The following is a 17,310-nucleotide window of genomic DNA, read 5'->3' as shown; positions in this document are numbered from 1 at the left end:
CTAGGATTTTTCAAAGCTTCTTTGTTAATTAATCTATGTATCATAGAAGAGTCAGCTTAAACTTCACCTGCTTCAGGAAGCCTTCTATGAACTCCACACCTTGTCAAGAGTTTTACCCAGACTGTCCTATTTTTATTAACTTATATATTTAGTGGTCCTTAAATAGCCTTTGTCCTGGGGAGTTTTTTCATCATCTTGCTTTATTGCTTACATGTACTGAATTTTATTACATAAATGCTTTCAGTTAATTAATTCGTTTTTCTTTCCTTTTCTGTCTCCTTTCTCCTTTCTCTGTTTCTCTCTCTCTTTTTATTAACTTTTAAATTCTGAGAAATGTTTCAATACAGTCTTGAGAACATAGGCTATTTTGTTGTTTCTTTTGTTTGTTGGTTGGTTTTGAGATGGAGTCTCGCTCTGTGGCTCAGGCTGGAGTGCAGTGGCATGATCTCGGCTCACTGCAACCTCTGCCTCCCGAGAGTTCAAGCAATTTTCTGCCTCAGCCTCCTGAGTAGCTGGGATTACGGGCGCCCACCACCACACCTGGCCAATTTATTTTATTTTTTTATTTTTAGTAGAGACAGGGTTTCACCATCTTGGCCAGGCTGGTCTTGAACTCCTGACCTCGTGATCCACCCGCCTTGGCCTCCCAAAGTGCTGGGATTACAGATGTGAGCCACCATGCCTGGCAGAGAACACAGGCTATGTTTTGAACTTCTGTGTGTGTTACAAGGCTTTGCATTAACTGCTCCCTCATGCAACTTTCCTAACCTTGTTTCTTTCCTATTAGGGACATTCTACTTCAGTCAGGAGAACATCTTAGAGTCCAAACTGATTTGTTCTTTTGGATCTGTGATTGCTAATACAGCTGTTACTCGATATTTGTGGAGGATTAGTTCCAGGACCCCTTGCAGTTACCAAAATCTACAGATGTTCAAGTCCCTGATCTAAAATAGCTCAGTATTTGCATATAACCTTTGCACATCCTCCTGTACACTTCAAGTCATCTTCAGATTACTTATAATACCCAATATAATGCAAATGCTATATAAATAGTTGTTATGCTATATTTTTAAAATTTATAGTATTTTTTACTGTTGTATCATTATTATTATTTTTTGAATGTTTTCGATGTGAGGTTGGTTGAATCTGCAGATGTGGAACCTACAGATATGGAGGGCTGGCTTTACTTTCTCCAGCCTCTCCTTCCTTGTCCTTCAATGCAGGGTTTTTGTTAAACACCATATCCTTGGCTCATTTATCTGTGCTTCTAATCTGATGGGTTCTATATTAACAGAGATATGTCTGCCCAGCTTCACATGCCAATTTTACCCTTATTGGTAGGCTCCTTCCGAAGGTCCATATGTCTTTTTCAGGTACTTATGTGCAGTCACAAAATACCGAAAACTGTGCCTTCTGTTTATATAACATATCTATTTCTAAAACACTTTAAAAAATTTATCCTAACTACTGAGAGGTGAGCAGTGCAGCTGTTAACCTCATTTGCAAGTGGAGAATTGGTTCAAAACGATTGAATAACCTCCAAAATTTATGTGTCCAATAAATTGTAGTGATTAGAATTAGACTCCAGTTGAGAGCCTTTTTCACATTACAAACCTGACAACAGTGGTTTTTTCACTGTCTATAGGCCTTGCAGAGCCTAGTAGAGTTCTGTGCATGATGAACTCAATGAGGGCACTGGACACAGGCTCACACAGGGTCTGTATTATGGTGCTGGTTTGGGCCACTATACCTCGAGAGAATTAACTTACTTTAAACTCCACTATGGACATTTATAAAATGAAGAGTGAGACACCATATTTTCATAGGGTTTTTTTTTTTACACATAACACTTTATTAATTCCCTTTCTCTTATTTTCATCTCTCTTTTCTTCTCCTTTTCTCCCTTTGTTTTCTTTTCAGTCAGTTCAACAATTAATTGGTGTACACCTACAATGTGCAAAGCATTATGCTAGGGTTCACAGGGGAATGCAAAGAGGATGCTGCTCGTAGCTTGTTATGGCGAGGAACTTTTCTTCTCTCTTTTACGTTCTCCGTTTTTCTCCATTCTTCTCTTCTTCCTACCTTCTTTTTCCTCTGATGTTCAAGTAGCCCTCACCATTCCTATAAATTTCCAAGGCTTCAGCTTTGGTTCAAGGGAAGGCACTCAGCCCAGGGCCAGTGAGTGAGTTTAACATTCTTATGGTCCTTTGCATCTGCTCACCCAGGAATCATACATACTCAATATAAAAGCTTTGGGGGTTTTGCTCAGTGACAGCTGGGGACTCCATGTAATTTAATGCATGATACAGCACTTTTGGCTAACTCTGTGTGAGAGACTACTCAAATAGGAATAAAATATCACTTTGCAAAATACATTTAAATTATTTTTCTTCCAAAACTTTGTGACTTTAAAGCCTTAAAATCTATTTTTTGAAAGTCAAAAAATAACAGATGTTGGTTAGGCTGTGGAGAAAAGGGAATGCTTATACACTGTTGTTAGAAATTTAAATTAGTTTAGCCACTGTGGAAAGCAGTTTGGAGATTTCTCAAAGAACTTAAAGCAGAACTACCATTCTAACCAGCAATCCCATTACTGGGCATATACCTAAAGGAAAAGTAATCATCCTACCAAAAACACATATGTACTCACTGTTTATCTTAGTACTATTTACAATAGTAAAGACGTGGAATCAACATAGGTGCCTATCAGCAGTGGAGCAGATAAAGAAAATGTGGTATATATACACCGTGGAATACTACAGTCATAAAAAAGAATGAAATCATGTCCTTTGAAACAACGTGGGTGCAGCTGAAGACCATTATCCTAAGTGAATTAATGCAGAAACAGAAAACCAAATATTGCATGTTCTTACTTGTAAGTGGGAGCTAAATCTTAGATACTCATGGACACAAAGATGGGAACAATAGACACTGGGAACTCTAGAAGGAGACAGGGAGGGGGACAAAGGCTGAAAAACCTCTTGTTGAGTACTATGTTCACCGTCTGGGTGACAGGATCAATAGAAGCTCTAACCTCAGCTTCTTGCAATATATCCTTGTAACAAACCTGCACATGTATCCCCTGAATCTAAAATAAAAATGATTTTTTTTTTTTTTTTTTTTTTTTTGAGATGGAGTCTCACTCTGTCGCCTGGGCAGGAGGGCAGTGGTGCGATCTCGCCTCACTGCAACTCCACTTCTCGAATTCAAGCAATTCTCCTGCCTCAGCCTCCCGAGTAGCTGGGATTACAGGTGTGCCACCATGCCGGCTAATTTTTGTATTTTTGGTAGAGACGGGGTCTCACCATGTTGGCCAAGCTGGTCTTGAACTCCTGACCTCAAATGATCCACCCACCTTGGCTTCCCAAAGTACTGGGATTACAGGCATGAGCCACCATGCTTAGCCTCTCATTCCTCTTCTACACCCCACGTAAGGTGCCTGAATCATTAGACACATCTATTTTTTTTCCCTAAGGCTACATATTCTTAAAAGTAGTTTAAGTTACCTGTTATCTCTAGGCTTTTTTTTCCATAAGAATCATCAATAAATTAAATGCCAAACACATGGTTGTTTTCTCAAGCACACAATTAAAATAGACTTGATTCCTCTTTACTGTCTCCAGTCCTCTTAATATTCATAGCAATAGGTATTTATCTATCATCACAAAACACACAAAAAGACTGGTGATTGCTTAAACCCCAAGAGGGCAAAGTAGAAGGAACTAGAAAGAAGGAAGCAAGTGCAATCATGATTAGGCACTTACTCTGCATCCATGGCTGCATTAGGAACATTCATAGGACTTCATGAACCCTACTAAGTTTCAACCTGCTCTTTTACAAATGTGGAAACTGAGGCTCAGCGGGGTTAAATGATTTGCCCAGTGTCGTACTGCTTAAAGTATCAGAGTTGAGATTTGAACCCAATTTGTGTGACTCCAGTTTTTAAAATATTTACTGTACCAAGGCTGGAGGGGGCACGCATGGGCCCTAGAAGGGTACGTGGAATGGGCACCTGGGTGGGGAAGGGTTAAAGAAGGGGCCTCGGTCTGCTTGACCAAGATATTTTCCTTCCCTGATTCCTGCCCCAAATGTAGACTACTTATCCAAAATATGGATCCAACTTTGTGTAATATTTTAATAAGAGGGTCTTCTACTAATGGGACATCTCTCTTTTGTCTTTCACAGCAATTTTGCAGGCAGTAATAGCTGGTGATCTTATGAAGGTAAGATATCTTCCTACCAAATCTTTGGCGATGCTTTAAGAACTTTAAATCAACATCATTCCTCATCAAATTTCTATGTTCCCATCTACCATTTATCATCCCCTGCTTGCACTGGCTGAGTAGAAGAGGCAGGATGTTCTTTTGAGAACTGAGCAGAGATGGTGTTCAAGAGCACCGGGGTACTTGTCTCAGTTACTTAAAATGAACTGCATGTCCCCAGGATGCAATGTGCACAGTGTGCCTGCCCTCTAGAAGCTGACATTTGAAGAATTTAAAGATTTCCTTTCAGGCAGGTATTGAAATGAATGTATCCGTAAGAAATACCTGGACAACACTCAGAAATGCATCCTTCAGGACAGAGATTAATCTTCCCTTGTCATGGTTTTATACTTTGGAGATCATAGTTAGTCAAGCAAGCACCCTCCTAGTTAGTCAAACAAGAACGCTGATCCACTTGGAATAGTTTAATTTGTGCTTCCTTGTGTTTTCTGGTGAGTTTTGTTCAGAAGGAAGGAAGCAGTCACCACTGCCCTGAGGGTGAATGTAAAATCTGAAGTCAGACTTTCTGAGTTTGGATCTTGGCTCTGCCATTCACTGTCTGTGTGATTTCGTGTAATTATCTAATTCTCTCTGTGCCTTAGTTTTTTCATCAGTAAAATGGAATAATATTACCTCTCTCTTTGGCTTGTCATGAGGAATTAATGTAATAATACATATAAAGCTCTCAAGACTGTTCCTATTACATGGAAGGGGCTCTAAAATGTTAGCTATTTTATTAATATTCTGATAGTGTAGATCTGTGTTTTTTAATAGCTAAACATGGTGGAAATACAAATATTTGTTATATAATACAACATCATCTATGAATATTCTAAAGCTATATTTGGTCCCACGTCATTTTCAGGCATCAGGCTCATGACTGCCCATATGCCGCTGCAAACCCCCTGCTGGAACTGATCTGCTCTGTATTAATGACAGCAGCCTGAAGGCAGAGGCTACGCCTGACTCCTCAGCCTGAGGAGTAAGGTGCCATTACAGATCAAGGAACCAAGAGCCCTAAGAGAAAGCTGAAAAGTCCTACCCTCAGACATAACTTTTTAGGCACATCTGTTGGACAAACTGAAGGACACCTGTGCTGCATTTTGAACAGGTTACTAGAAGAAAACAAATGGTGAAAATGTTGCAAACATCTTGATCAACTGCCCCCTTTAGGCACATAATCCTGAAAATGGTGCCTATGCCACTGCACAGATCACAGGGTCAATAGAAATTGTTACCCAGAAGAGAAGAGTGCTCTCCAAGCAGTATATTGATGAGTTCAGGGCCGTTTCTTACCAGTGGATTAAGCCCATACAATCCTATACTCTGTGCAAGGCCTTCCATTGGGTTTTGTGGGAAACAAAGGCATGAATAAAATTGATTCCTGCCCTTGGTGGATTTCTACAACAGAAAATTTTGCAAAGCACTGTACGTTTGAAACCCTTCCATTTTATTTTCTATATGCTTTTAGTTTAGGCAACTGATTTCCCAAGATCCTGAGTTTATTATCACACTTTTTTTTGTACTTTTAAATAGAGAATCATTTGCAATGCGGGAAATCACTATATCCAGCTGGTTGTCTTATTATAGGTTGGTGCAAAAGTAATTCGGTTTTTGTCATTTCAGTGACAAAACCTGCAATTATTTTTGCACCAACCTAATGCATTCTCTGTTATAATTCTTTCCTAAATGACTAAAACATGACTTAATAACACCTTATTTTGTTTTTGTTTTTGGAGATGGAGTCTCGCTCTGTCACCCAGGCTGGAGTGCAGTGGCGCGATCTTGGCTCACTGCAAGCTCCGCCTCCCGGGTTCATGCCATTCTCCTGCCTTAGCCTCCTGAGTAGCTGGGACTACAGGCACCCACTACCACGTCTGGCTGATTTTTTGTATTTTTAGTTGAGATGGGGTTTCACCGTGTTAGCCAGGATGATCTCGATCTCCTGACCTCGTGATCCGCTTGCCTAGGTCTTCCAAAGTGCTGGGATTACAGACGTGAGCCACTGCGCCCGGCCAATAACACCTTATTTACTGGGAGATGGAATATTTACTGAGGGCTTAAGGTTTTGCTTTTTCTCTCTTACATATTTTCTTTATTTTCCTTCTCAAATATTCATGCCCTCTTTCTCTTCTCTGATTTCTTTTGTTCCTTTCCTCTGAGCAGAAAGTGCAATATATATAAAATATTAAATTGGGTACATGTGTATGTGTTTGTATGAGAGAGAGGGAGAGAAAGAGAGAGAGAGAGACAAAGAGAGTGAGAGATAGAGACTAGTGAACAGAACATCTCTGGAGCCACCCCCGTGTGAAGGCTGTCACAAATAGCTCCTGGACAACTGGGCTGCAGAAAGTGCCCATGGACTAACTGAATATTCATGGTGTCTAGAAACAGCACAGGAAGGCAGGATCAAGGCAGTTGACCCTGAACAGGTCTGGTTGGGTCCATGCTGCTATCCTTTGTCGATCTCCCCACAAAGAAGGGGAGTGTCATTTTAAGACAACGCAGTTGAACAGAACAGGATATCCTTTTAGACTTTTGTGGAAAATTGCTAGCTACTCCTTCCTGCCCTCTTGCCCCCCAGTTTAGGGATGGAGGTCCCATATGTTCCTTACCTCCTTTCAGCTACTGCTTTTGATCCATGTCCTGGGAGGTCTTCCGTGGCTCTTTCCATCCCCTGCTTCATGCTTCCCTAGTGCTTCTCTGAGACCTTTGTGATGTTCCCGTCCATTACTGTGTGATTCTTTACCTATCCGTCTCCCCCATGGGCTGTGAGGGCTTTGAGCACAGTGACTGAATTGTATTCACATTTATCTTCCTGGCATCTAGCACATGACAATTCTATGGATGTATTTGAGTGAAGACGTGAACTCTGAATTTAGGTTCTTTTTTTAAGAAAGTATTTTTAATTGACAAATGATGATACATATTAATGGAGTACATAGTGATGTTTTGATACATATACAGTGATCAGATCAGGGTAATTAGCATATCCAGCCCCTCACACATTTATCATTTCTTTATGTTGGGAATGTTCAACATCCTCCTTCTAGCTATTTAAGGCTATTTAATGTAGTATTAACTATAGTCATCCTACAATGGTATAGAACACTAGGACTGTTCTTTGCATTTATGTCGTTTATGCTCTTTCACCTTATGGGATGTTTGATTATCTATAATGTGTGCCATCTAACTTCTTGAAAGATAGTATGTTCCTTTTGCTTATTACCTGCTGGGTTATTTAATTCTCATTTGTCCTAAAATTACCTATTAGAAGCTTCATGCAGGCACTCTTGTCCTGAAATACTGTAGTTTGGAGATGAGGGACTCATTCACATTTTCTGTAATGTTCAATATTTTATAAACTTAGACCATATCCTCATGTAGCCACCTTATCCTCGGGCTACAAAATCCTGTTTTTTTTTTTTGTTTGTTTTTTCCAGTCTTCTCTCATATAGAAACTACTACATTTTCTGAATCATTTTGGGTCTCACTCTGTAGATCATCTCTAGCCTGTTAGGTATGTGTTGGATGATTAACAGAAGGTTTGCAGGCTGGGCTGCATATCTGGATGAAGAAGGAAGCCAGATGTGTGTTTGTGTGTGTGCATGCATGCATGCGTGTGTATGTGTCTATGCTTGTATTCAGTGATCTTACACGGGAGAAACAGAAGCAGCTTTGATATTTGGTATATAGGTTCATAAGACTGAAGAAAAACTGAAGGACACAGGCAGGAAGCTTAGCTACAGTCACCAAGCTATTCCTGCTTATAGCCATCATTACTCTTTCACTCAAGAGAATGCTAAGCCAACATAGAGATGCTTTTGTTCTCCACTCTACCCCTCACTACTCCTTTGAGAGACCATAGAGACCAGTGCTCAGAAAATAAATGAAAAAAGTAATTCAGCGTGATTCAGTTTCTCTAGCCTGTTCAATACCCACAGGCTCTCTCCAGAGTTAGAAGAGACACTGGTCATCTCTGTGAGTGATAACACAGTCCAGGAATGTTACTTCATCTTTTTGACTTTTCTCTATGTCCTCTAAGGCTGAAAACATTGTGGTTTGCTACATGACTCTTATTTTATTACCAGTTAGCTGTTATCCTTGTTCCGCCTTCTGCCTGAGCTTCTTTTTGTATGTCTCTCTTGCAGCTAATAGAAAGCTATAAAAATGGAGGCAGTCTGCTAATTCAGGGACCAGACCACTGTTCACTCCTTCACTACGCAGCTAAAACCGGCAACGGGGAGATTGTGAAATACATCCTTGACCACGGTGAGTAGGCATAGTGAACTTACCAAGGATCACTTATCTGTGAAATCCATTGCATTTTGCATTTTCTAAGATACCCTTCATCCAGGCAGTCTTCAGAATGGCAGAAATACTCTCGAACTTTTAGCAGACTCTGCCCCTGCTTATTTGAGGCAGTCGTGGTTGCAGGCCACTGACACATATGGGCCATCCTAACCAAGCAATTAATAGAAACAGTGTTCATACCAAGCTCTTTACAGGCTATTTGTCAGACTAATTAGTTTTTTTAAAATATAGGACAAAAATAAATGCAGCCTGGCATCGTGCACTTTATTATTTTCTAGAGCTCTTCTGTAAATTAATGGGTTGGGATCCCCTACCTAATCCATATTTGTGGTTCATCATTGTGAAGATTCATGAGGATAATTTTTTTACATCTTTCTAGTTTCTTATTTTTTTTGTTTGATCTCATTTATCTTTTCCACCCAAGTTATGCTTTATTCTCTTTGAAAATGTCTGATACTATTGTGTTGTCTGTGGCAGATCATACTAACCTTCCAGACTGCTTTCTAACTGGATTTCTAATTTGGTGCCAGATCATTTGCAGGAAGTAGCATGCACTATAGAATCTGCCTCTAAAAACCCTTTGGAAGCATAAACATATTTAATGAATACCAAATCTAAACTGTTACATTCAATTTATCATGTTCCGTAGTATTTCTAGGAATAAAGAACAGGAATAAAGGGGAAAAAATACTGCCTAGCTAGTCTGTTTTAAATGAGAAGGAATGAAATAGTCTAATTCTGCTAGATCTTGGTATACAGAGAGATTGGAAAAGTTTCTTTGAGCCCTGACAGTCAGCCTGTGGCTGACTCCTTTTGTACCCAAATTCAGCCTGTAGATAGTAAGCATACTCGTAAACTCGTAAACGTTCACATCCTTTTTGCTCCTTTTTTTTTTGCAATTCAGCAAGTATGTCTTATTCCATTCATTGATTCATTCATTTAACAAATATTTGTGTAGTGCCTAACAGGAGCTGCCTGTTATAGATGGTACACAGACAAAAATAAAATACAGTCACTGTTTTCAAGCAATTGCAGGCTAAAGAAAAAAATAAGATCGTGTGTATAATTAAATTTAAAACAGATATATGGAGCTGTTTTAAGTCCTACGGTCAAGCCACAAATAGATAACATAGCTACCATTTATCAAGCACATATTTGCCAATTGTTTATAGTAAATGCATCCCATCATTTGACAAGATCCTTGCAAGGTAGGTACTAAGCTATCAATCACGTTAGACACCCCTTGCTTTGTCTTCAGCACCTTCTCACTGTGAAGATTCTGCTTGAACCCTTGGTCTGAAATACGGTAGAAAGGGTGGGTTAGAGAAAGGAAAGACCATGAAAACAGGAGGGCTGTGATGACAGGATTTCTTTACTCCTTGTAGGCTGGGTTGGATAATCCCAAACCTGTCTGCCCTGGAAAGCCTAGGTAGGTAGGATGCATTTTTGGTGCTAAATCTGGGGCTTGTATCATTCCATCTCCTATGTCCCTGGCTATTCAGTCTCTTTCAGTTAAAAGCGTTCCTTTCTGGGCAAGAGTGAAGCCACACTAATATCTCAGGATTTCTACTGCACAAAGCTCAGGTGAGGGTTAGATGTATACTGTCACTGTATTTTTCTTTAGCTCAGGTTTAAAGTTCTCCTATTTGCTGTCTTCTTGATCACTTCCAATCTACTCTCTTTAGTTTACCCTTTACCCAAGAGATTGAATGCTTGCTTGGATACCTTAAGCCATTTGGTGCCCACCTACCCTCTCTCTGGAGTTAGGTGAGACACTGGCCATCTATTTGAGTGACAACACAATCCAGGAATCTCTCTCTCCACAGCCCCCCACCCATCTTTTCACCTTTCCTGGAGAAGCAGTATTTCCTCCCCTAGTCCTAGGATCCTCTCTGTATCCACCGTCTCACTTGGTCTCATTTAGGAGGCTGCAGTCAGCTCCTTTTTTTGATGAGGCTTTACTGAAGATGGACTCTCACATGTTTGGGGCTTTCAGGTGGGAGGGCTGTGGAAGGCCAGGACACCTAAGCCTTTCTCAACACCTGGTCTTTTTTTCCCAAGATCCTTCACAGCATGGTAGTGCTGGGGTTCCCAGGGGTGAGAGTGGAAGCTGCCAGATGTTCTGAAGCTAAGCTGGGACGTTCTGGATGATCTCGACTGCATTCTATTGGCTAAAACAAGTCACAGGGCCAGCCCAGACTTAAAAGGTTGGGAAACAGATTCCACTGTTTGGTAGTATGAGCCATGAATAATTCATGGAGATATTTAATCTACCACACTCCCTTATGTCCCGGTCTCGGCAGTTTAAAGTGAGCAATGTCCTGAGCTTCTGACTCACCTGGAATCCCTTAGAGCTTCGTTTTTCTATTTGACTTTGGTTCTGGGTCCTAAGAACCCAAGTTTCACAAATAAAAATACAAGATGGCCAGGCATGGTGGGCCCATAGTCCCAGCTACTTGAGGCTGAGGCAGAAAGATTGCTTGAGCCCAGGAGGTGGACGCTGAGTGAGCTAGAATTGCACCACTGCACTCCAGCCTGGGCAGCTGAGCCAGACCCTGTCTCTTGAAGATAAAAAAATGATAACAATAATGAAGGTTTTAACATAAGTATAGCCCATGCAATATTTGAAATATGATTATACTAAAAATGAGAACAGCAGAACTCCTCATCTGAGCTGCCCCAGGGACATGAATGATGAGTCCTGGGATGATATCACCCTAACACAGTAGCTTTTCACTTCCTCTCTTTCCCCTGCCTCCAAAAATAGGGCCTTTAAAAGCACCGTTCATCCAAGCTCACAGGCCTTGGAGTTTCTATCCCCAAATGTAGATCACTACACACCTACTTTGCCTGGCATCAATTCATCCGGCACATTAGTCTCTGAGGGCTTTGATCAAAACCTAACATTCCAATACAAATCAGTTTCTCATCAACCCGCAGTGACTCTTGCAAAGACTGGGTCACACAACACCACTCCGCTCAAATGGAAGGACACAAAGGAATTCAATCTTTTTTAGGGGGGTGAGGGTGCTTATTTTTCCAGTGCTTTGGTTAGATGTTATAAATTAATCAGCTTAATATTTATGCTCACGAGAAGAAACCCAATGTTCACAGTAATCATCCTAACTTCGCTTCCAGGCAAACAATTTCTGAGGTCTCAGAAGGCATCCTATGCCTTTCCTGCCTCACCAGGATCTCTAATAGCACAGGAAGAAAGACTGTGGAGATGGGAGAGCACAATCCATCTCTTTTGTTTGTAAATAAAATGTTATTATGATGTTCAGTCCTAGGATCACTGCATTTTTGATGGATGGTAATTTTTAACACTTTACTACTATAGCTGAATATGGAGACTCAAACGCAATTGATTCTTATTGAAATTAGTTTTTATCAACCTTGATAGACATTGTCAATTTCATTCTTGATGTCTATCTTATCTTTTTTATTTATTCAGAAATATGGATGTAAAATCATTTGATATAGCCTAATTCACCTCATTCCACAAGAGCTAAACACTTCAGCTCAACTGTCGTTTTGTTTGTTTTTTAATATCTTTAGTTGTTGATTCAGTTTATATTAACCTTTGCATTTTATTGAAAACTATCATAGCAAAACCATTTCTCTCTTTTAGATGATAGAAACTCCTTTAAATTACAGTGTTCTTGAAGTCAGGGACAAGTACACAGAAACCATTACCCTTTTTCAATACTGTAATCACCTTCTTAAGGTGATCTCTGTTGACTGAAATGGTCTCTCCTAACTTAGTAATGATGATAACTCTGGAATACCCTGACCTGACAAAGAAAATAGCCTTTCCAAGAGGCCTCAGTAAGTCTGGGATTTAGGGATGTATACCAGACTATGGCATTGTATTTTTAAATTAGCATCAGATTTGCAGTAGGTAGGTCTGATCAGTTTGAATTCACGTAAATGAAAACAAAAAATAACAAATAAAAATTTTACGCTATGCCAAAGATCAAGAAAGACATTCCTCCTGGTTATTGAATATTGCAAGTATCTTAAAGCCTTTGTTGTTTATTTACTTATTTTTTACAATTTGGTTTATGTCTGTCCCATGGTTTCATATGACGTAAATCTGAAAAATTGTTCAAACACCTGACTGTAATGATGCCTTTAGTAATAGCAGTTCTGAAGGATTCACAGGCTCTTTTCCAGGTGCACAGCTGATGTTGTTTGTGGCTCTTGAGTTGACACTTCGTTTGCTTCCTGCAGCCTTACTCCTGAGCCCCTCTCCCCTCTGCTCTGCCCTCTTCTTCATTGGCTCTGGTCAGGAGTGTGGGCCGCCACCATCAAGAGGACACCTGAACAAGAGTCCTGAGATTAGTTATTCTCCCAGACACAACAAGCAGCAACTGATTTCTCTTCTATGGGCTCTTTTAAAGCAGGCTGGGGGCTGTGCCACATGAGATGTGCGGTATGTTCTGAAAGCGCCATGGGAGGCTTGAATTTTTTTCAGCTTGCATCTTCTTCCTTTGGATGTCTTCTCTCATCTATACAGCATGCTGCTTTCCTTTATGAAAAACTGGAATTTGGACATTTAGAGAGTTGAAAAGAGACTCGGGGAGGAAGAGTTAACAATTCCACAGAGACTGGGAGAGAGACTAAGGATGCAGGGATTCCAGCTGAGATTCCTCTCAGTGCTTCCCGCTTTTCAGCTCCTTTCAACCATATTTTCTGCCCGCTCCCTCCCCCCTTGTTTGCCCCTCCAAGGGACTTTTGTGTTGTTTCTTTCCTTCGCCACCCTGCACACTCTGCTCTTTTGTTTTTATTCTCCCCACGCCTACCCCATTGCCTCCTACTGGTTTTCCTGATAGAAATCTCACTCATGCATTTCCTTTTTGATTTCAATGGGTTATTTTGTCTTCCCTCTTTTTCTGTCTTCAGTCTTTCTTTTCTCTTTTTTTAACCCCCCTTTTTCTGCCTCTGGTCCCAGAGAGAACAGACCACCATCCTGCTGGGACAGGATGACAGTACTGTTAGCATTCCCAGTGCCAGCTCTCCCCACATCTGTGCAGCTTTTGTCCTGTGGCAGGGGAGGATTTGGAATGGTCTGCTGGCAGCGTCAGGGAGACTAATGGGAAATGAGGGCCCAGAGAGAGGCCATGGGAAGTGGAAGGAATAGCAAAGGGGATTTGGAGGCATTGGTGTGGGAAGCAAATTAAAGGATGCATGTGACAAAAGGCACGTAATATATAATACAAATATAATATTGATGACAAAGTCACATCAGCGGGAGCTGGGGTATCCAACAGAAGAGCCTATGGAATGAGTACTGGGCAGCAACATTGTAATTTGGAAGGCCTGGCTACTTAACACGATGTTCACTTTCTCATTTTGAAAGATTTGTGAAGTTTTGCTTCCTTTCGCATTCCCTGGGCGTCTCCTGAATACTGATGTGTATGTCCACTTAACAGAATTTTCTTTCCCTTAATTTTCAGACCATTTCCCATATAGCACAGTCTTTTGAATCCATGTTTCAATTGTGAATCTTTCTCTTAAAGTGATATTGGCTGGGATCCAAAATGATTTTAAAATGTCTTTTATTCATTCATTCATTAAAACATTTTAATTCGGTCCCAGGCACTTTTGAGGAAAAAAAAGTTTCTGTAACAATCACTGCTAACCTCTATTGTTCTAAATGTTCTAAATGCATTATCATATTTAATTTTTACAGCCCTATACAGTAAGCTCTCATCTCCATTTGACAGGTGTTGAAAACTGAAGTATGGTAAAGTTAGGTTACTTGCCAAAACTCATCCATACGTGAGAGATGGTCTGTGTCCTCCATATTCCTAATACCAGCAAGGGAAATGAAACATGGATAAATAGCCACAATGCAGGGTAGCACCATGTGAATGTCATAAGCAGAGTTCAAATGACAACTGATCTAGGGTTCTGGAAGAGCAGAGGCCGTTTTCATCTGAAATTTTCATGGAGAAATCTGCACCCATATCTCCTCAATAGGGATTTTACAGTATTTTTTCTGGTTCAAGTCAGCCAAAGGATGAAGGGTGGACATTTCAGTAAACCCTGGAAGAGACAGAGACCTGAGATTTCCTTTTCTATTGAGGAAACAACAGTGAATTCTCTGCTGACAATTTGATGATCTCCCTTGAAATTCCTTAGGGGAGATGGCATAGTGTCCGCAATCAGAATGTATGTGTATATAAAACAAGCCTCAAACTCAAATGTTACCCATTCATATACGTTGAAGGAATTCAATTGTCTTTATTTTTTTGAGACAGAATCTCACTCTGTCACCCAGGCTGGAATGCAATCATGGCTCACTGTAACTTTGATCTCCTGGGCTCAAGCAATCTTCCCTCCTTAGCCTCCCAAGTAGCTGGGACTACGGGCATGTACTACCACGCCCAGCTAATTTTTTTTTTTTTTTTTTTTTTTTGGTAGAGTTGGGGTCTCGTTATGTTACCCAGGCTGGTCTTGAATTCCTGGGCTCAAACAGTCCTCCCACCTGGCTGTCCCAAAGTGCTGGGATTACAGACATGAACCACCATACCTGACTAGTCTTTATTTTTTTTCTCTCTTGTTTTTCTCCTTTTGTCTCCTTTCCTTTATTAGTGAGACTCAAATTAACTTTTCAAAAATCACAGGTGTTATTGTTTCTGCACTAAAAGTCACAGGGTACAGTTAAACTCCACAGTGTACAGTTAAAGCATAGCTCCCCATTGGGCAGTGCAGGTTCAAATAAGGAGAACAGCCTTGTCTTAGGCTTCTCCTGGCATCCACTCTCTGTAACTCCTTCCTTGCTAGCATTATGCAAACAGTTATCTTAAAGCAAGCCAAAAATGATTAGAAAATGTACCTGTGCTGTTAAAAATAGCTGCCCATTCCCATCTGTAGTCAGGTGGCTGCTACTTTTGCCTCTTCTTGGCCAGTGTTCAAAATGTTCTGCTATTTTATGATTATCTATGTTGATGGGAGAATAAGGAAAGTTGACGTTAATTAAATTGATTATTTCAGAGCCATTCCCCAAACCTTTTAATGGGCATTTTTTTTAGATATTAATTATGAGCAAAAGTTTCTTGCCTTGTTATTAGTGCCTCTGCCTCTCACCTCTGTCAGCTGCAGAGGATGAAAGGGCACGGAGGGAGGGAGAGTGATGGGTAGCCGCGGGCATGCCTGACTCACAGACTGGATAATCAGCTCTGGAATAATTCTGGGTTGGCTGCATTTGTAGTGATTCTGGTCAGAAATTGTGAAGAACAGCTTTTTTCCTTGTCCCCACCTTCATATTGTCAAATTATTGCTATGCTAGCCCAATTAAAAGGCTTGAGGATCCCGTCACTTGCATAGAGGCTTAGACCCTGGATGACTGTGGACTCACCGTGGCATGGCTCTGAGAGCACTGAATGACAGTGCTGAATGAAGGAGAAAAGTAAACAAGGCCTCTGTTGCCTAAATAGTTGTGCAATTAGCAGTACCAATGGGCACAGAGCTACTAATGAGTCTAGGCTGCTCATGTTCATGGAATTTGTTTCAAAAGGAGTAGCTTAGAATGTTCGCTGAAGGTGACAGGCACTCTTTAAGAGGACCATTGGGTGCTTAAGCCCCTTGCTGACGTTGCAAAGAGTGCCCTGTTGACAGCTAAATAGGCCTCAGGTGCTTGATTCTCAGGACATAGAATTTGAGTCAACAAGTGGCTTCACATGTAAGTGGAAGTAAAGCAACCCTTCCATACCACATTCCTTCACTGATGATCCCATATCTTGATGTAGTGTGACCTGCTGTATCAGGACAGAGAATAGGACACTTCATGCTATCTAAAGTTGAAGCAGTGTGGTGTGCCAGGCACTGTTTTAAGCACACTATGTGTATTGACTCTTTTCTTTCTTTCTTTTTTTTTTTTTTGAGATGAAGTCTTGCTCTGTCACCCAGGCTGGAGTGCAGTGGTACGATCTCAGCTCACTGCAATCTCCGCCTCCTGGATTCAAGCGATTTTCCTGCCTCAGCCTCCTGAGTAGCTGGGATTACAGGCACGCACCATCACGCCGGGCTAATTATTGTATTTTTAGTAGAGACGGGGTTCCACTATGTTGGTCAGGCTGGTCTCGAACTCCTGACCTCAAATGATCCACCCGCCTTGGCCTCCCAAAGTGCTGGGATAACAGGCATGAGCCAACATGCCCAGCCCTCTTGAACTCTCACAACAACCCTGTGAGATAAATATTATTATTAATTTGACTTTACATGTGTGATAACCAAGGGGCTAAGAGATTGATTAGACTTGGCCAAGACCTAGTCTGTAGTAGAGCTGGGATTTTTAATCAAGAAGGGATGGCTTCAGAAACCTCACCCCTGATCACTGTCCTGTGCGACTCTGCAGTTTTGGTATGTGTGTGGGAGGATGAGGATCATTATTCATGTTTTCAAGGAACAAAGAGGTATGTGTTAAATCTTTGTTGTTTCCTTAATATAGGGTAGGTGCTAGAAGGATACAAAAAATAACTGAGGTGTTCTTATATTCAACAAATATAGAATAATTTATTTATGGAAGGCATGCATTCAAAAAGTGAATACATAGTATGAGGGTAGAACCAAATAAGTACTTTGGGAGTTGAGAGAAAGAATACATTCCTTCTGTCAAAGGTCATCTTTTGAGAGGACCTTGTCACAGACTAACCTTTGAAGAACATGTCAGATTTACATAGGTGGCGGTTCTGGATAGGGAGAGCTGGGAAAGCCTGAGAAATAA

General features: G+C 40.8%; 1 protein-coding gene across 2 annotated transcripts in view; it reads left to right on the top strand.

Annotated features, from left to right (window-relative positions):
- The window catches only part of DGKI (diacylglycerol kinase iota), a 475,885-nt gene that overhangs the window by 440,906 nt on the left and 17,669 nt on the right, over window positions 1-17,310 (top strand). For both annotated transcript variants that reach the window (XM_032761874.2, XM_058427069.1), the window contains 2 exons: window positions 4,186-4,223; window positions 8,414-8,534. In XM_032761874.2, the coding sequence (XP_032617765.1) occupies window positions 4,186-4,223; window positions 8,414-8,534 (159 nt within the window). The remainder of the gene's footprint in view (window positions 1-4,185; window positions 4,224-8,413; window positions 8,535-17,310) is intronic.

Source organism: Hylobates moloch, unplaced genomic scaffold (assembly GCF_009828535.3).
Source record: "Hylobates moloch isolate HMO894 unplaced genomic scaffold, HMol_V3 SCAFFOLD_1, whole genome shotgun sequence".
Taxonomy (NCBI): domain Eukaryota; kingdom Metazoa; phylum Chordata; class Mammalia; order Primates; family Hylobatidae; genus Hylobates; species Hylobates moloch.
This window is presented reverse-complemented; position numbering and strand designations above follow the sequence as displayed.